Source organism: Calliopsis andreniformis, chromosome 12 (genome assembly GCF_051401765.1).
Source record: "Calliopsis andreniformis isolate RMS-2024a chromosome 12, iyCalAndr_principal, whole genome shotgun sequence".
NCBI lineage: Eukaryota > Metazoa > Arthropoda > Insecta > Hymenoptera > Andrenidae > Calliopsis > Calliopsis andreniformis.
Window position 1 is genome coordinate 7,407,866 of NC_135073.1, and position 21,042 is coordinate 7,428,907.

The 21,042-nt window shown below is 40.1% G+C and overlaps 1 protein-coding gene across 2 annotated transcripts in view; it reads right to left on the minus strand.

Annotated features, from left to right (window-relative positions):
- Positions 1–4,721: 4,721 nt before the first annotated feature.
- Positions 4,722–21,042, minus strand: part of LOC143185708 (fibroblast growth factor 18) — a 150,848-nt gene continuing 134,527 nt past the window's right edge. For both annotated transcript variants that reach the window (XM_076388915.1, XM_076388916.1), the window contains exons 3-5: positions 17,076–17,208; positions 5,911–6,017; positions 4,722–5,186 (exon numbers count right to left, since the gene is read on the minus strand). In XM_076388915.1, coding sequence (XP_076245030.1) covers positions 4,743–5,186; positions 5,911–6,017; positions 17,076–17,208 — 684 coding nt within the window. In that variant the 3' untranslated portion in view covers positions 4,722–4,742. The remainder of the gene's footprint in view (positions 5,187–5,910; positions 6,018–17,075; positions 17,209–21,042) is intronic.

Genomic DNA, 21,042 nt, shown 5'->3' on the forward strand with positions numbered 1-21,042 from the left:
AAAAGTAATTGATTCTGTGATTAGCACTGTCTCATCTCGAAAACCTAGAAATATTAATAGGTAGAACCAATTTAAAAAAACAAAAACTACTCTGATCGAAATACATAGCTTCACCTTTCAAGTTCTCTCGATCAACAAGGAGAATAAGGATCACAGATAAGAAGGGGAAGATTGAAATAAATATTCCAGAATGTAGCAGTGTATGAGCGTGTATTTGACAGTGTTTTTTTCTCTCTCGTACGGCGGCACACATTATTAGTATTCGCAGTACGTATGCGATTTAAAGTGGAATGTTATATTATTGCTAATTGCTGCCGGGCGTACGACGCTCGTTGTGACCTGCTGTTGCGCAATGGAACCAACAATACTCATAGTCCCGTATCAAGTACCAAAAATTATATATAAATAATCGAGAAAAAGATCTCATGTTCAATTTGGATAACAGACTTAGTCGACAATATTAACCCAATTGACAATTGTTGCTCCGATAGAAAAAGTCCAAGTTCCGACTTACTGACCAGCGTCCGTCGTGCGTGAAGACTTAATGATCGACTGTTGAAAACGCGTGAAACGAGCGGGGCACGTCCGGGATACATCGACACATCGATTTAATGGGTAACGAGTGGGCCTCTATGTTACAACGCGCATTATAATGTAGAATATCATTATCATCCTCATCGTCGTCGTTCGTTATATAACAATCATCGTAATAATTATTATCATCGTTTCAATCGCGATCAATCACCGTGAAGTGTGCCTAAGACTCATCGGTATTAAATATCTTACAATACACATCATCTTCCATATATTTATTTATTTATTTATTTTTTTTATATATATTTATATATATAATATTTATACTTTACCTTTTTTCTTTATTCATTATGTATAACTATCTATTTATAGGGTAGTCAGATTCATCTCTTGAGTGTTCCATTCATTTCTTTTCTGCCGTTCTCGTTCGTCGATAATGAGAAAATTAAAAAAAAAAGGGGGTGGGGGAGAAAAACGAAGGAGTTGTGTGGTGTCTATGTGTGTGTGCGCGTGATGGTGTTTGATGCTCGAAGTCAGGTCACGCGTCGACGGCAGGACTTTTGGCGAGTCCAGTTGCCTGCTATTTCCGCGTTGCTTAAAAACACGATCCTGGACCTTTAAAATGATTTACGAAACGCTAAACGTAACTATAGGACACTGTTTCAAAATGTGTCGAACGATCGTAGAAAAAACGTGGGAGATCGGTAATGTACAGACGAAAACTAAAACGCAAAGTGACTTGACGTCGAGCAGAAACTGATGGCTGCGAGCAATCACGATTGGGCCGGGAATCGGTGTGTGCTGACATAATTACTGTGTTCTCTCGCTATAAGCTCGCTGTCGTCTTCCATTATGTAGAATGACTTTCTTAAATTTCTTCCAATATCGCCTTTTGTAAGATGGAACAAATACTACCAGTGCCTGTATTGATGTTGAAAGTCTCTTACGCTTTATAAGTTTGCAGATTGTACAAAGTACGAGTTTATAGCGAGCGAACACTCTCCGCGCGTTCTAGGTGGCACCACTGTTTCTTAATTGTCGCGGTGATTCCCGACGCCACCGCTACGTGACGCTGTGCTTACACATACAAAAAACGAGTAGGGTTAATCGTATTTGTTTGCTCATGTTTTAGAGACGGTGTTATAATATCATATTACAATACAATACATTACACGTTTACATTAGTTCTTTGTGTTACTCGATTTATAAGCGTCGATTCTTTTAGTTTCTCTTCTTTTCCACGATGGTCAGGGCTGCTGACACGTTTAAATTTCGGTTTCTCGCGCGCGCGCGACATTTGACTTTAGCTTCATAGCTTTTGTGGTTTCTTCTTTTTTATTTCTGCGCAAACGCCACGTGCCGATAGACGAAGCTGCAAGAGAGACGAAAAACTAGCGATTTCGCGGCTCCTATCTCGCTCAGAGGTAGTATCACAGAACTCGAGATGAAAGTAATTTACGAAACGACGCGTTTTGTTTGGATCACTTTCGAAAAGGTAAAAAATCGAAATAGGAAAAGGGTATCAAAAGCTACGCACACGAGAATCGATAAAATCATCTTTTGTGCAATCCTCTGTAATAGTATCTCCGATTCGTCGAATGGAACGTGGCATTCTCTACAAGTTTATTTGCTGCCTACTATATCTTTTATTCTCTCTCTCTTTCGCTCTCTTAGCGACACGTACAAACATCGTTTCAACGTGGGAATAGGGCCTCTACGCACTGCCACTCGTACGAAAACGATATCAACTAATCAGGTATTGAGTATTTTTTCTCTCGGATTCCACTGAAGACGCTAGGAAACGAATAAGTACAACGTAAAAGGAATGATAATTCGCGAGCATGAATTTATTAAAAAACCTTACGCGTCGAAATGAAATTTGGAGCGCGGGGAATGATGTGAGAAGTGAAGGGAGGTAAGGCGTGAGTTCGCTCGACTAATGGGAGAATGGCGGGGGGATGAATGAAAAGGTTAGAGATGAGGTGAGTCGAGGATGAATAACATAAAAAGAGAGCAGCGCACATTTCCGTACACGTATGAGGAAAAGGGTATTTTCTTATCGGGCGGTTCGGTTTCCCATAGTATCTAAACATGATTTCAATAAATAAGCTACCTAGGGAGCGATTTCTTCTTTTTCTTTCTTCTTAGGGAGAACAAGGGCCAGGCGCTCCTTACATGGCGAGTCCACGGGAACGGACGATCCAGGGGTGGCCTCCGCGGCGGCCATCTTGGTGGTTCCCTTCCATCGGAAAGGAATTGCGAAATAAAGCTACGTGAAACGGGTTCTCGGCCTGGCCAGGAGAACACACCCCTGAATCCCCTTCGTCGAGTCGCCACCGCGTCATATATCCGTGTACCTAACCTAGTAATACAGTCTGCGATGGCGTCCTAAGGATTAAATTCATTAACGACCATAGTAATATATTACACACATTCACACGCGTTCAGAGGCAATTATACGTACGCACGCGACGAACGCACACACAAATACTTTTCTTTTTTTATTTTTAAGCTCGTACACGAACACGCAGTTTAAGCCGATGACTCTCACGACCAGTAAACCATCTCACTCTCATTCCTATCAGAAAATAGACTTCTGTGTGAAACTCCCCAACATACGAGCTCGCGCAACGAGCGCCGTGTTAGAAAGTGGTTCCGAAGTATATCTCGAGTATAAAATATTCCGAAATTCCCGTTTATCATTTAAGCCCGTCCTAAACACGTTTCCCATCTGAATATGTATACTAAAAATATATACGCTATCGTATCTTGCTTTTGTCTGAAAGTGTATACCGATTCATTGTCGAAAAAACATTTGTCTGTATATGTGTACATGTGTGTGTGTCTTCTGTGTATATATGTGTGTGTACACGCGAATGCTTGTTTATTTTTTTTCTTTTTATTATTCTTCTGAACACGACGTTACAATACGTCGTACAACCCCCCTCCCCTCCCACCCTCTCTTTCTCGTCTTTCTTTATACATGTATATATAAATAAGATCTATCAGAAGGATTAAAAAGTTAGTTTCCTTGTTGAATGGAGCAACCATCGGTAAAATAGCCACTTGGGGGGAGGCAAACCGCACCGCGAGCTTCAAAATCGACGCGACGGTGAGAACTGCGTGTACGTCGCGAGCACGCACGCAAGCACGCACGGAACGCACGCACACATTACTCATACACGCAGGCAGGCAAGCAGGCAGGCACGCATGCACGCACGCACGCTACACATTAGGCGGCGTAATTAGCAGAGCGAGCGAGTATTACGCGACGCGGGCTCTACTGCGCAGGCGCGCGGGAGAGTTGCGCCGAATCAGCGCCCCCGAAAGATATTCCCATCTTCGGACCGAAATTTCGGTAGCGACCGAGGCAGCGGAACCGAAGTGTCCCGCGCTGGCGACGGATCCAGGCGACACGCGGGATTTTAAAAGTTCCTCATCGAATTCATCATTTTCTAGTCTCAAACTCGATCGCCGCCGAGATCGTCACGATCCGAAGGAGATAACTCGGCGCGCGCTGTTCCCGGTCTCTCCCCGCATTTATTGCGGTCTGTGACAGCGCTCGAAGCACACACTGTCCGATCGCGCAACGATTTAGGCCGATCGCGCGCAACTATATCTCCTCCATCGCTAAACGATCGACTGGTTTCTAGCTTTTTTTTTTTTTTTTTACTAATCCGGCGTTCCCCCGATGCTGGCGACGAGAGCGACCGATGACTCGTGAAAATGAAGGGATTAACGATCGATGACGCTAATCGAACGCAACGAAAGAATTCAGCGACGGGTAGGGAAATTATGATACATCGTACGGTACTTGCCTGAAAAGGATTCAGTCGGGGCAAGTGTGACATAGAATTCAACGACGCGTTACACAGAAGCTCCACCTAGCGAGAACTGTACCGTCCCTGCGAGTTCGTACGCTCCTTCCCCTTTCTCTGCGATGACTTACTGATTTTCGTTGTGTTTCCATCTCGGCCGAGTGTCGCTGTCAGGCGGAAGGACGTACGATCAGGGGTAGGATACGAGGCGAGCCAGCTTTGTTCGTTGCGATCAATCGAGGCGCCGTGCTTCGAGCCGCGTTTCAGGTGGTGCCGCGTAGTGGGTTCCTGACATCTCGACCGTACGTTCAACCAGCGTATTTGGCAGTCTGATCTCAGGTTCTCACCGGTGTGGAGGAGGCAGTCTTGATCGGCGAGCCAGTACGCGGCTCAATACTTGCTGGCCTCGACGAAGTGACGGCTATCGTGTCGTCTCCGCGGCACCGAGACCTTCTCGTCCTGGCGCATCTTCCAGCGATTCGAGTGCCGATAACGATGCGTCGTGTGGATCATCTCCCTCGTACTGTCGGCCTGCAACAGGGAGTTCTTCGTGGCCCTCATCGCCGGCGAGAGCTTCTTCGACCCAAAGTACGGGTCTCGGGGATCCATGCCACCCATGCCCGCGTTCACCAGGCTGTTGTGATGATTGATGTCGGCATGGGGGTTGTACTTGATGAAGTTGAAGCACTCTTGTCGACCGCGCTGGTTCTTCATTGGCTTGCCGAACTTGTTGAAGCCTACGTACCGCGTGTCGTCTGCCACGCTTCTGTACCTCAGGTACGACCCGTTGTAGATCTCGTAGAACTGGCACATGGGACCCTTGTGCTTCTTTTGCTGGAAACAAAATTCAAGGGGTTTCTGTTAGGTTTTGGGGGCGAAAAGTTGGTAGCAATTTTAACCCTACAGAGCGTAGTGATGCAGGTATACACCATCTAAGTTTTTTCTTAATATTTTCCTATTATAAGTTTAAAATAATTGCGAGCTGCTTTATGTATGCTTTTCATAACAATTAATATTGCTCTATTCTCTTATTTTTTGGCACAGTTTAAAGTAAAAACAATTATTTTATTTCAAAATAGAAAATTGATCAAGTATATGAGATTGATGTAATTTATCTTAGGTTATAGTTTGGGTTCGTATTCTTTGGTTCAACACTGAACCAAATACCCATGCGTTTTCTGAACATTTGTCACTGTATTTGTACTTTAATGCAATAAAATCGATCTAAATTCGTAAATTAATTATATAATAATAAGGCAAAATTATGACTAACAATAGAGATTTATCCATCAATGTAGATAGAGAGCAAAAGTTTCCTCGATATAAATTGCCTTCTTAATCATGCACCCGAACGCATTACAGAATTAAATTATAATCGTTCCGCTAATAAATTACAGTTACACGTGGAGAATGTTTTCTGGTTATTTTACTAGCAAAAGCGATAATGTGAGCGATGAATATAAAACTTTGTGGCAGTGCATTTTCCGACACGTGTATAAATTCACCCGCTCGCCCAGTATGATGAAATATGTCTACTAATTGGTAGGCAAGTAATTACCAGGCCGACGAGTTTCCACTGCTTGTTGAAGCAAATGTATCGCTGGCTCTTTTCCGCGAAGATGTATAACTTCCTACTGAAATCTTCGGACTGCGTCGTAAGTTTTTCTGCAACATAAAAGCAAAGAGACCTAATTAAATGGGATGAATATATTAAACGTGTTGGATGCATTGCAAAGACGTATGATGTAACACGATTAAAATTAAGTTGCAAAAGGTTTTTTCGTGTAATTCCTATATATTCTTATTTATGAGCCTATTTTAATTATGTACTCGTTTAAGGTTCTAAAGAAGTAAATCATACCAACGTGACTATAACGTGACTATGAAGTTTATTTATTATAATCTTGTTGGATAGTATAATTAACAGCAGATGGGTTGAATTATACAATTGGTATTGACATAAATTTGATAGTATGAGAATCATCTACACATTTTGCCTTATTAGTAACTGAATATTGAAGGAAGTCTTTACGATTAGAATTCATGAAGTCGTTGACTCATAATTTTCTACAGCCAAGTAATAAATTTCATAAAATAATAATATAAGATTTCATTATCATATACACACTTATTGGATTCAACTTTAATAACAAAAGAAAAATACCAGTTTCCCGCTCACATCATTTTGTCAAATGAAATAAAAATTAGTCCTAAACCCTAATAAAAATTATGCTGCAATCTAATATGACTCAAGTTCAGTATATTAATATTTTAAAACCTGCTCAATTACATACAGTTTCAAGTTATGTATTTCTTTAAACATTTCAGAAGCTAACGAACTCCTCACTTCCTCAAACTTCCTGCTGCGCCATAAGAAGCATCACCCGCCCGATCCACGAAGAGGAAACACTTCTTACGAGCGATTGAACCCACCCAGCGTCAACGTATTTCCCTAATTAACATTTTTCCTCGACGCGAGCCGTGCTCGAGGCTGGAACCAGTTACCAAAAGGAAAAGAAACGCCAACGCGGTTTACAAAACTCTCGCAGCTGAAGTCAGTTGTCGCACGAGGACGACAGAACGGAGGAGGGAAAATCGTTTTGTGGTTCAGCGTGTGCGAGCTGGCATATTTCCGAGAAGAGACCTCGTCGAGGTTTATGACGCGACTTGTACCTACATCGATGCTCGAAGGCCCTCTTCCAGCCGCTGTTCGGCACCGAGAAAGGAAGAAAAGACTGGCTAAGCCTACCGCCGAGGCTAGGTGGTGCTAATGAAGGTGGTACAGACCGACCAGTGTGTACTTTGCCACTTAGCGGATCCTGTCGTGCCTCGACCCCGAGGTGCACGTTGCGCCTGTGTTCAGTGCAACGCCGTGTCTCCCCCCCTTTTTCCTTTCGCACCAGCTATTACGAAATTCTACCGACTGAGAAGCAGGCGTCTTTTGTTCCGGATATAACGAAAAAAAGGAGAAAAAGGACCGACGCTTACAGGTGCACCATTGAGGTTTCCGCACTCGCCATCGGGAAGGACGAGATGTTTATGGAGCGAGCATGCCGCGGATACCGTGCTCTTAGCGGGACCACTTTCCTCGAGGGGCTGCTCGACACGTGGACGCTTTGAAGGCTTCCATTTTTTGGTATCCCCAGTTCTGTTTTACTCTCTACGATATTGTTCTCTACGTGCAACAAAGGGAAAGTTGTATGATGGTGAAATAATAAACGGTGCTCGTTGCATAAGAGTTTATGATTAAGTTGTACTTTCGGGCGAGTTAATGTAGAATAAGGAGATGCATTCAATGGCTTGAGAATGTTGGACTCAGAAATTGTTTTGAAGTAAGTAGTATTACAGTATATGTGTAGAGTCTAGGGAACATGTTTCTGCACTAGTTTTCTATTTATACGGAAATAAGAATCCTTTTGGGATTTTTATTTGTAGATCCGAGAACAGTGGAGTCAAAGTACCAGAATATTAATTTCTTGTTTCAGAGGTATCGCCTGCTAAATCCATGATCGTGGTTTCCGTAAAACCACAAGTCAGTGGTTTCAAGTCAGTGGACATGATACCTCGAGAAACATTTGACCGATTTACTTGAAACTTTCGAACAATATTCTATGAAGATATTCCAAGTTAGCCAAGTTTGCGGTTCCTTAACAAGTCTTTTTACATCTTTTTTTCATAGAATAGAAGTGATTCTATTTTAACTGAAGAAACTAGGGTACTGAGATTCACACATTTGTTTGGTTTTCGTTTTCTAAATTTGTTAAAATTACCTACTTGAGGAATATCTATTATCAAAGACACATGATTTACAGTATCTATATAATAGCTACAGGTCTGACATTTCTAAACACATTCTTAATGGAAAGCGAGAAATCTAGCTTCCACCCCTCAATGATGTATTAGTATTTATTATTTAACAAGATTGTATTTGAACTTTAAATGCTAAACAGTACATGACCCACAAAACAATGAGAATTTTCAATTTCAGTACAAGATAAAAAGAAAGAATGATAAGAGTTTTATCTGATTCTCCAGTCGCAACGTTGTCGAAACGAGATCCAGAGGGGGAGTGAAAAAGAAGAAATTCCACGCGCCGTTTAGTCGCTTAAATTTCGTTCACCGACGTCGAAAAGTAGCACAAAGTAATTAATTTTCGTCCAGGTTGCGATAGACGGTTGACGGTAAAAGGTACGATGTCACGATCGTGAGTTTTTCTACCTTTGTTTGCCGGCCACACGAGCGTGGGTATACAGCGTCGCGCGTAGAGAAAAGGAAGGAGGTAAGTCTGCAGGGTGGCCCATTTGCTGGAGCCTCGTTAAATTCAAGTGGTTCTCGTCGGATGCCTTCACAACATCGAAATCAAGAATGTCCCCGAACTGCCTCGTAAAGTTCCCTCTCGCTCCCTCGTGGCTCGCCGCCTCTTTTCCTCCTTCGTTTTTCTTTTACGTTTCGTTTTCTCTTACCGCCTCCTACCAACCTTCGGCGACGAGAAAAAGCAAGAAAGGACTTAATCCGAGGCTGCTCTCTCTGACAAACTCACCGTGCTCTATACCCCGCGCCAATTAATCGCGCCACTTTCCTTAATTAATTGGATTCGCCTTTCAGCAGACGTCTATCGCAAGGACATCCCTCGCGGTCAACCGACTGATTCTTTTCTCTTCTCTAGCTAGTAGCTACCAACATTCGTCTTGTTCGTGGGCATCGGAATTAATCGATCTGAGATCCGATTCGATGGGTAATATCAATCGTACCACCGATCGGGTATTGATTAATTAGGAATTTAAGTTAATGATAGAATCTTTTAAAGTTAAGTCCCAAGGATAGATAAGTTAATGCGAATTATCTAATTCGTATGATACCAACGATTTATGTTAAGCAAAATTTTGCAAAATAACATCACGAATACTATACAAATACTATCACTAATTTTTGCTCTAAAAATGAGACAATATTCCTGCGTAGCCGTATAAATGTGTTACAGAATCGTACAGGTAATCAATTTTTTAAAACACTAGAACTTTGTATTCTGCAATTAACAAAAATTTTAATTACTTTCTTAAAAACAAACAACTAAAAGTACCTTCAGCTGTGTATTAAACTTCATTATCAATATACCAAACAAATTAAGATTAATAATTAATTATTAATTTCTTTTAATAATAAAATTAATAATAACACTCTCATTACAAGTTCTATTATCGTAAATATTGAACTCAATTAAAGTTCTTCATTCTCCAATAAACCTACCGAGCTTCACCCACGACACGTAAGTAATAAAGTTCGACATCATTTTTCTTGGTAAAATTTTATGGAATCGTCCCAAGCACCGTTTTAGCCGTCACCGAGTTAGAAGTCACATACGAGTTAGAAGCAGTTTTGGGATGGCCTCAGCGACTGAATAAGAAGATATAATGGACATTATCAACGACGAAGTTTCCGTCACTAATACCACAGCGCAAGTTCGAAACTATCGTCAGTGAATTTTTCCTTTTCCGCTCCGCGACGTTCACCCGACCAGCATGAGGCACGATGTACCTGCGAACCAAGGTCGATAGGAAAGTACGACGATAACAGCCCCGGCACACCGATACCACGAACGCATAGGACGATACGTAGACGCTGTTTGTTCGTTCCAGTTACCCATTACCGAACTCCTATACTTCCGATACTTAGTTGCCGTCGAGGCAATCGCGGCGAAACTTCGACGGTTCGCTCCGAAACGAGATGGTTATCGTTATCAAATAAGGGAAGCGAGCTCGTTCCGGCACGGCAATCGGAACAGTGACGGGTGCAGGTTTGCTCGGACGTAGGATACGCCTTTCGAGACAGGCGACACCGCTGTGGTGATTTCAATGTTTTGTCCGACTGACTGCTACTCGGTCTTCTTCATCAGTTAGCTGGAGGTTGAGGTAGTTGGGCACTTGTCACTGAGTACGGAGCGTGGAATTTCCCCCTATTGGGTGATATTCTATTATGAGAGAGTTACAGTGGCTAGATTGGGATGATTGTTGGAACGCTGTATGTACTTTCTTGTCTTATTGAAAGTTGGTCTACAGTTGTTTCGAGTTGCAGTTGGGGAAATTGGAGTGCCGAGGGGTTTGTAAAATTGGGGATAACGTAGAGTTGCTTGTGAAAGCATAGAAGACGTTTGTGAGTTTTTAATATTTTAGAGAATGGGTTCAGCCATTGATGTTTTCATCATATGTGTTTTTTGTTATTTTTTAGGATACTGCAAATTTGTAAGACCTAAATTCACCTAGTGGATAACTAATTCTATAATAGTAATACATTGAAGAAAGCCATTTTATTGTACATGGTTTTCAAATTATTTATAAGTGTAAAGAAGAATTAATGTTAGTGTTTAAGTATTTCACTATACAACAAATGCATTTTGTACTCAGAGATTGTAAAATGAACCAATTAAAACAAAATATTTGTATACATTATTTTTCTTTCATTTCTGCTATATATAAAGTTGTCTTGATATATATGAAAAGTGCAATTATTTCAGTACCCACCAATTTCCTTATTTCAGCAATTATTTCTTTTTGCTATCTAAGTACAATACATTGGAATAATAGTGGAGCCCTTTAAAATTCACAATAAAGTCTTTATACAGTTTGAAATGTTCATAATTTATGTTCTATAATTCTATATAAGACAACAGCGACATAGAAACAAATACAATATTCTTCTTCGCACGAAAACAACGAAATAATTATCAGAAGACTCCAAACTGCTATTCTGCTTTAAATTTGATGAACACATTCAAATTTAAAGACTTTGGGCGACCAAAAGACTAAAAATGACATAAATTACCATTTTGTATATCTAATCTAAAAAATTATTTCTACCTTCTGCAGAACAGTAATACTCTAAATTGGAGAATCACATTATTAAATTCTCCGTACGATGTTACAGCATTGTATCTACATATTACCGCAACAATGAACTGCAATAAACACTCAAACACACCCAACTCGAGTAATAAATAAAGTATAAACGCAACTCCGATCGTTCACTGGCAAATGAACCTTTTCACTGCAATAGAAAGGCGTTTATTCATGATATATTCTCATAATGGACGGCTGATCCCAGGGGGATGAAGAAGAAGCAACTAAATTTTTCGCCTCGTACCTCTGTCTTCCGTTCCCCAAATTTCTCCACCCCTTTCGCCCTCGTTCCCTCTGATCGAAGCCGCCACGAGATTAGAGGCTGCCAAATGAATTAAAAGCCAATTTTAATCAAAAGCGGGCACCGGCTTTTAGGCACGATTACCCCCGATAATAACTGGTAGGATGGGCCCGCGCGCAAGTAGGGAAGAGCGAGACAGAGGGAAAGAAGAATGGATCCCATATATTACTTCTACGTGCTCCTCGCGATACAGGAACCGATTCCTCGCTCGTTACAGGTTCGCAACTAATAGCTTTTTCTCTTCGACCCAACTAAATACTCTCAACTCTTCTCCTCGCCTCCTTTCTTCCATCATTTCAACGCAAGAAAACTCTCAGAGAATACTTTCTATCGAATGTCGAATCTCTGAAAATTACACGACAAAAAGAAAGTAGCTGAAATATATAAAAATCGAATATTGGTTTCAAATATGGTATCGATGCTTTTTATAATATCGCAAGGGACGCGTGAGAACCACTGGAGCGCCACAATTTCGCGGCGTCGGCGTTATGAAAGCTATAATACGACGCGAAAGCGAGCGAACCGGTGCCGACCACGTAAGCAGAGGAACAAGAGAAAAGAGGGCAAAAGAAGCAGGAAAAGACGCGTATAACCGCGGCTCTTGTTATAAGTCCGGCACCGTATAATAGCGATCCTGTTGTTAACACCTGAACGTACGATTGGCTGGTGCACCGGAGACGTCCTCCGTCCTGCAACAGATTACCGAGGAGAGCGAATGGCTGGAATGCACCCTGCTGTCCCAGGATCAAACCTGCGACGGCTGGGGCCCTGGTTTGCCCGTCTGACGCGATAATCACGGCCCTCTGCGAATAGAATAATTAAATTCCGAGGAGAATGGATATCTGGTGCTACAGATGCCATTTCTTTCTTCGTTTCTCGGTTATGAATTCCATTGTCCCTTTTTTGGTGGTTTCGATGCCTCGCACGGGGCAGCAGGATGTTACGTAGTGAGCGTATCGTGATTCACAGAGATACTTATTTGAAGATGAGACCCTATGAAGGATGATTAAGGGCGTTTAAGTAGATAAAAATGACTCGATCGAGGTATGTAATTGCTGGTGTGATGACGACTAGTTAGGCCTCTTCAGATGTCTTTTCTAAGATGGTAGGTTGCATGATTATGGTTTGGCTGGGTCACTGATAATAGTTATTGTTGGATTATAAATAATTGTAAATAAAGATGTATGTTATTCAGTTGAGAAGGATATTAATATTGTGAACATGTTGATTAATGAACAAAGTTACTACAATATTGCATTGCAAGATTCTACACCCTGGCTGTTTTGCAATAATTCACATGTAATAGTAAAATTGATTTTTCCTATGAATTCCGTAGATTGCTCTAATATTGTTTAAGATTAATATTTTGATATCTTCCGAAACAATTTTTTACTCGTTATATTATAAGTGGAAAAAGAATGTCTATTTATTATATTAATAAATATCTATTAATAATTATCGAATTTGTCTCAGCAGCCTTTTTAACTACATACACTGATTTTTCTTCAGTTTCATACATCAAAGTAATACAGGCAGAACAAAGTACCTAGTCATCAATAAATAAGTTTATGAATGAATAGATGTCCGAGAAGTTCTCCAAGGTCTTTTAATTCACTAAATTCAACGATATAACAGTGCTTACTTGAGGTATTCAGACTACGATTTATAGAACGAGTATGACTTGCCATTGTGAAGGATTAAATCGTAAAAGGGATTTACTGCATTGCGATCTATATCATCATTTTCGACATATAACCAAGATTACGTGAGAATGTAATTTACTGAATCCAATTAATTTGGCTAATCAAAGATATAGGCGAACTGAGCTATTTAAAACTTACGCATGTATTTTTATCTTGTATTGTGACTTGCGACCAAAAATTTGATAAAAATATTATACAATATCTATACCTATAGCTATAAGGAATAAAAGTGTTTCAGATAAGAATTGTCACTGTAGTAGATATGTATGTAGTGGACAATGTATCATAACATTCTTTACAGTCTTAGAATTTTGTAGTTTGCATTAGCTAGGTATTTCCTACAATTATAACATGATATAATGTAATAATAAATCCTATGATAACTGTAAAACTTAGATACAGAATATTAGAAACTTAATATAGCCTAGGTAAAAACCGAATTCTTAAAAAACACCAAACTACTCTTCAATTTGTAAAGCTAGTTTCTCAGAGCCGCTAATAGTTAATGTGACAGTACCCCCTCCCTCAAAAATATAAATATAAAATCTTATATTGGAATACTCAACATTAGTACCACCAGTTACCATCCACTCGAAAATTAAATCCTCTCTTTCCACTCATAAAAACAATATAATCAACAATTTGAAACGCGCCAAGAGAAACCACCGCAGCACCATCATCCCTTCATAAATTAGTCATCCGAATACCACACGCGCGAATCCTCCCGCCGAAACGATCGTAAACTCGCGGCGACTAATTAGCGGCGAGTAACCAAACAAACAATTTCCCTGGCGAGGCTAATTATCTGGCGGGGGCGGCGAAGAATTCACGGGGCCGCGTGCGCTCGAGAGGCAGAGAGCACGCCGAGTTAGAAATTCGAAAAGCTTCAAGGACGCTCTCACGGTGTCTGAAACCCTCGCGCAGAGTCGGTCCGTTTCGCGGATGGAGCTTGAGTAATCGCCGGTCAGAAGAGGCTTGTTGTCTGGAGTGAAACGCCGCCAAGAGAGGTAGGAGACGCGAGTGGCAGAAGGAAAAGGTGGAGGCAGTGGCGACGGCGGCGGCGGCGGCGGCACCGCGAGACGCCAGAGGAGGAGGAGGAGGTGGAAAAAGAGGAGGAAGAGGTGGACGAAGGTGATGGATCTCGGGGAGGTGCAGACGCGGCGCAGCGTGCGGCGCGAAAACTGGCTCCTCTGTTTGCACAAGCCTTCTTCCCTCCTTTCAGACCTTCCTTTTCTCCCCTTCCTCGCTCGCGGGAACCAGAAGAGGAGCCGCCTCGATCTCGCGCCGCGGATAGGGCGGACAGCTCGTTGCTGGCACTGACTCCGAACGCGGTCGAAAATTCGATGGTACCGCGGGGATCGGGATGGTGTGGCCAGTTCGCTTGATTATTATAGCTGCGTATTTCATATTTATTATCAAGACTCAGCTTGCACGTGGGAAAGTGACGTACAGAATCAATTTCGGATGCTTTCAGTAGAATACGGTCGGAATCGCTTAGGCAAAGCTGACCGTAGAATGTTACTTGAGAATCTTTGGCGAAAACAATTACATAGATTAGCAGTTAGGCGTTCTGAACGCAAATAAGGGTCTTTCAATCCTAGGACATTGCTGTAGGGGAGTTTAAGATGAATAGATATTCGAAAAAATAAGGTATTTAATTCGTTTCTACGAAACCATTAAACGTGATTACTCCATGAGACAGAAACTGATTATTCGAGTTATTTTATGATAGAAGGTTTTCTAAAAGTTTGTGGATATTTAATTCAGTTTGAGCTTCCTAGAATTAACGTAGTATCAATGAATTCCAAGTATATTTAAATATTAACAAGAACTTTACAGTGTTCTTAAAGTTAGCAATAAGGTATTTGTCGAAGTGAGAATCACAAATCATAGTTAGCTTAAGAAAGACCTGAAAATCGCTATAGAATTAATCAGACGTAATGAAAGTAGCAGTGATTGAATGTGACGATACGGAAATAAATGAAGTATGTAACTGATGATATTAGCAATGTTATCAAAAATAAATATGTAGAAGTATATAGATATAAAACTTTAGCCCAGATAAAATTGCATTAAAACAAACTAAAATCACGACTACTTAATAAGGATCCTTAAAACATACAAATACACTACCATTTTGTAAGATAGTAACTTTAATTGACTGTAGTTAATTTCCTTATCTGCACGTACACATAGTATACAATATCTAGTATGTAGCACTTTCGCATGTCCATATTTAAATATCCTTATCGTTTCATCAAAATTAACAAGACACTCAATCAACGGCTCACAAACTACTCTCATCTAAATTTCGATATGCAAATCCGCTAATCTGCATAATCTATGAATACATATTTCGCTACTTGTCACTTTCCCACTAAACCATTTGTACAATTCATTATGTTAATTCAACCCTCCCAATGTTCACGATAAATTTCCTAATATTTCGATTGAAATCGAAAAGATCCATGGGTAATTAACCATAGAGACAACCCACGAATCGCTAAAAAATGGGAATATATAGTAAGCTTTCTCCGCAACTCCCATTAATATCATAGATTCGATTTCTAGAGGAACGACCGTGAACCCAACTCGCGACGATCCTAATAAATAAAAATCAGCGCTAGGCTCGTTCGAGCAGAGCCGAATGGTGAGATAGACACTGTCTAGTCGAAAACAATCGCAACTGACGCTGTAATTCACTCCAACTCTTCGACGGTTGCTTTCTTCTGCTCCTCTTGTTCCTTTCTCTGCCAGCTCCGCGGAAATAGAGCTAGGTTATTAGTTCGTGAAGATAAAACTCCATGGGTCTCGGGAAAGTGGCCCACGGTGGCGCTTGGTAGCGAAAGGGAACAAGAGATAAGGCCCTGACCCTAGGTCAATCGATAAGGATCGCTATAAATTAAGATCTTTAGTGCCCTAGACCGGGACGTTTATATCTCTGTGGAGTGCGCCACCCTTTCGCCCAGAATCCTTATTAGTCTACGAAACTATCGATTGGGGAAGATAACGTCACGGTCGAGTGGCCTGTGTCGGCCGACTACCCGATGCGATTCAATTAACCAATCGACCTGTCCTGCACGATGACCGCACACGTTGCGTCCACAGACTTATTCGGAGGCTGTCTAAATGACGACGTCGCGTGGTTGACCTTATTTCCAGGCTGTATTGGTAAATTGGGCTTCAGAACTCTATTAATAATACTTCGTATATATTCTGAACGTGTACACTATCTTCCAGAAGTTTTGAGCATTTGGTGGAACCTGATTAAAACACTTGTAACTTTATTTCAATGGAAATCTCTGCAAGTGGATTGTCATCAACGAATATTATTGATGTCCAGAAGAATCAATGTGAGTTATATGCTCAATCCTACCAGCAATTGGAAAACTAACAGTGAACTTTACATTATGGAGTGATTACTATAATTACTTGAGTTCAATTGATATATTATTTACATAGCTTAAGATAAATATCTATATTTTAACACCTAGAGTTTTTAGTTATTTTCAGTCTATAATTTATAAATAGATCTTGAGATATTATAATTGTGAACGTTTGTTGACTGTTCTGAAAGTCACTATGAACTGACTTGCTTTTAAACAAACTTAAATAAAATTTTATAAATTGTAAAGAGATGTTACGTATATAATATTACAAATATGTTACACCATTTCTTGTTTTTAGTAACATTAGGAAGCCTTTCAAATATTCCATATGTTCCGCTACTCCAAACTTTCGATTTCTAATTGAAAGGAGCAAAGGCAGGCCTAACGATAAAGGATTTACTAGTTTCGACAACGTGATTGATTACAGTCTTACTTACGGTAGGGTGCATTGTGATCATCGCGTCCTATGGCCTTGATTGAGCGGCCAATTACGGTAACGTTCCCGCTGCTGCAAGTCGAGTAGAGACTCACGGAGCGCACCATTGCCGGCACCGCCCCGCACATCACCACCTGTAATCACAAGCAATTTCGTGTTGTACATGTTTCGTCAAAGCGAGCCGTAAACGTTTGTGAAACTGCTGTATTTTATATGGGATGTCCCGAAATCACAGAATGTGCTTGACTCTTGTATCTGTATGGTTCCTGAAATGATCAAAAGGACTCCAAGCAATGCTTCTTAGATAAAACTGGCACTGGTGCTACAGCTGAATTGAGAGCTATTTAAAGATTGTCATCACGAAAGATTACAGGTGTGAATTATACATCACAATAGATGCTGAAAAACTCATTTAGAGGTTGCAATTCGAAGTTGTGTTATGAAAATAGAAGTAACTAAACATTGGAAATTTTGTGATTCACAAAAGATGAGTTCCAACTAATGGAAGCTACAAACTCGATACACATTAAATCACTCAAAATATAAATTTTCCATTGCTATTAAGATCTTTAAAAACTTGTTTTAGAGAACAAGTATATTTCTTGTTTTTTAACTATAATTTACAATTTTTATATCTAGTATTTACACTTCCTCTCACATCTCGTTCCGCAATTACATCTTTCATTCAAAAATAACGTTACATACAAACCACAACACACATAAACAGCGTTCTACCTCAAACTTCATTAACGTTTACTACTTTCCAACAATCCCAGGATTTCCATGAAGCTAACGACATAACGTTCCCTATTTTACCACCGACAACTTAATTACTGTCCGCTTATTGTCAGGAGAAATCACTTAATACTCGGCATATTCGTGAAAGGACGAAAAGAAAAATAGGAATTTGCGAGGCAGGTATCCAGTTTGACGACCGAATTGTTAATGACAGTCACGTCTCTTTCACGACACCGGGCAAGAACATTTTTACGGTCGATTCGCATATCACAGCACCGAATTATTCGCGGAGTTGTTCGCGGTGATCCCTTTTTACCGAAGTGAAACCGAAAGACGTTGAAGAAGGACAGGGTTGACGTCGTTACAGCGAGGGCCACAAAGGACATACTGACGGCCAGATTTGTTAACGAGGGAACACGAGCTGTCCATTAATGGCCGTAGAATCTGACACTTCTTTTATTTCAGAAGTGACGCCGTAACAATGTTATGACTGCCAGACGGCTCTCTTTATATTACCAAATCAACTCGCTGCTTCGACGTTTAATGCGGCTAAGGTGTTGTAAAATATTCTTCTTGGTTTCTTTGTTCCAGACGCACTATAAAATAATTTCGGAGTTGATTAAGGGATAATATACATATCCAAGATATGTTCCGTCAGTTTCCGACGAATATCCTGTTCTTTTGAAAATTATTCTAAAAATCTTGAATTTTATTACACTTGATTGAAAGATATTTATGGGCCTCTAGTTATGGAACATGTGTTCCTTTGATCCAGAACTTTCTAAACTGGTTGTCATAAAGTAATTTGGAGGGTATTGTGAAAGTAATTTTCTACTTTTTTATTCTTTAGGATACAGTGCTTTATCTAATGTTAATATTAGATTTCTGAATAAAATTGGAAAACGATACTAACAACTCATGAGTCAGTGATACGTGTAGCAATTTCAAATATTGTCAAATATTTAGTTTCATTTAATTGGCATGTATAATTACTTTTACAAATCTGTGTAGAAAGTAAAATATAGTAGAATTATTCTACTTTAAGATACATATTATTAAGACATTAACAAAATAATCAAATTAAATTTTAAAAATTATGAAATATATAACCATTTCTGTGGATGACTTTAAGACAGATCAATATCAAAATTGAAACTTCTTCCTAATTGACGTAAGGAGTTCTGTAAATATTTTATATCACAGGCACATTTTTTATTCTCTAAATCATTTGTTCTCAAAGCTTCTGAAATCCAATTCTTTTAAAATTTTTCTATTCATTAATTCTATACAAATAATTACTCTTCACGTTATCAACAATACATTACCCTATTCTGTGGCTCAAATTGTGACAATTCCAAGTTACAATTTCCCTACTCTGACTAATAATCGATACTCACTTTGCTACAATTTCTCTCGGAAACCGAGCACGGTTGAAACTGCGGACAAATCTGACCGCTGCGCGAACCACCGCTTTCCTATCCTCTAAACACTAAATATACGAAGTTGCGGTTAACACTTTTCCAACCAACGAGGTTGCTGCACGCGACGCATTTTTCGCCTAGCCGCAATGCAGCGTTGCATATACATATATGCAACGGACGGAGTTTGATCTCTAATTAATTCCACGTCATCGTTACGACAGCCGCGTTTCGTCGCGATAAAAATCTGACAAGAAGGACACGAGCGACAACACAGACCTGCGACATAGTCAGCGAAACAGTTTTGCAATTTTATACGCGATGGCCATTCATTAAATTCTCGCTCGACCGTCGTACAATCAAGGTAATGGCTCTTCGTTTACGCTCGCCTTGCGGTTTATTCAGCGATCACGAGAAACGTCTAAATTCATCCTCTGCCGACCGTTTAATTATTTATTGGACCGTTTACTGCGCAACCGGTATTGAGAACGCGGGAGCTTCATTTGAATGCGATTCGAATCTGAATCTCGAATCTGAACACGGTAGTCCCGTCCCAGCAATCGCCGTTTATCTGATCGATCGTCGTGTGGTATCGATCGTTGATCTCAATCGAAATACATGAGGCTCGTCTCGTGATTGATGTTACGTGATGTTTGATACATTGTATTGAAATTACTATAATTTTTCGTCAGTTTTTTATTATATTCGTTTCTTGATCATTTCGAGGGGGAAATTAATGTTAAGAAATTTTAGCTTTGATATGAAAGGTATCCATGAATGATATACAGAAATTGGGTATTAAAATATAGTGATTGACCGAAAAATGTGAATCTGAACACTACAGAACTAATAGTGTAGAAGTAAAATATACATGTTTGTAAAAGTGATGAAAAACAAATGTAGTTGCAAGAATGTTCAAGTAGAATAATTTATTAGTTAACTGCATCATGTTCAAATAAAAGCTCACACGAATAATCGTCAACAATTATACATGGAGAAAAAATGTTTGAATTATTATTTGAATAGTAATGTATATGAATAATGATCAACCGCGTTCTAACGACATTAACATAGCGACATGTTCCCTGACATCATCGGAGAAGATATTTGCTTGCAGTAGTGCTTAAAAATTCGATGCTTTATGTAGTTACTAAATTTCAGTTTATGAACGATCAAATAATGATGAAAAAGAAATTCAATTTCTACTTCAAAAAGGGCAATTCAAGGAAATATTACAACCCAAAAACTTCGAACTTGAAGCACAGTTTTTCAAAAAAGTGAAACCATATGCCACTGGAATGAGGTAATGAATCCAAGAATCCTTTCCTTCTGGAAAAAGTATTTCATGCTGCGCATACCTAGCGCCAATAAGGCTACCTAGTGTTCTACTAACCAATCAATCTAAAAAAAGCAATGACCTGTGTTCACCGTGTCTTACAGCAAAACAGTTCGAGGAAAGGATCACGGCCCACTTGGTTAATCGTGTCCAGGAACTGATAATCGACTCGTGTATGTAGATAACTCGCTTTTATGTGGAACCCGAGAAAAATACATATCGCGACGCGGCGCCAACTGAAAAATGTGTTCACATTAAATTGCATAATTCCACGTCTGGTGCAAGACGGAGCATTAAATGTACAGGGGTAGGAGTCAAAGAGCTCGAAGCCAACGACGAATGGCATCGACCCTGTAAATTGTTGGCCCTATAAAACGTGTAGGAGTGGAAGCACCGATCATTAATCTACGACTAGCAGAGTGCAGGTCAGTATAAGGTAAATGTCCCAATACCTGAACGCTCCAGATTTCACTTAT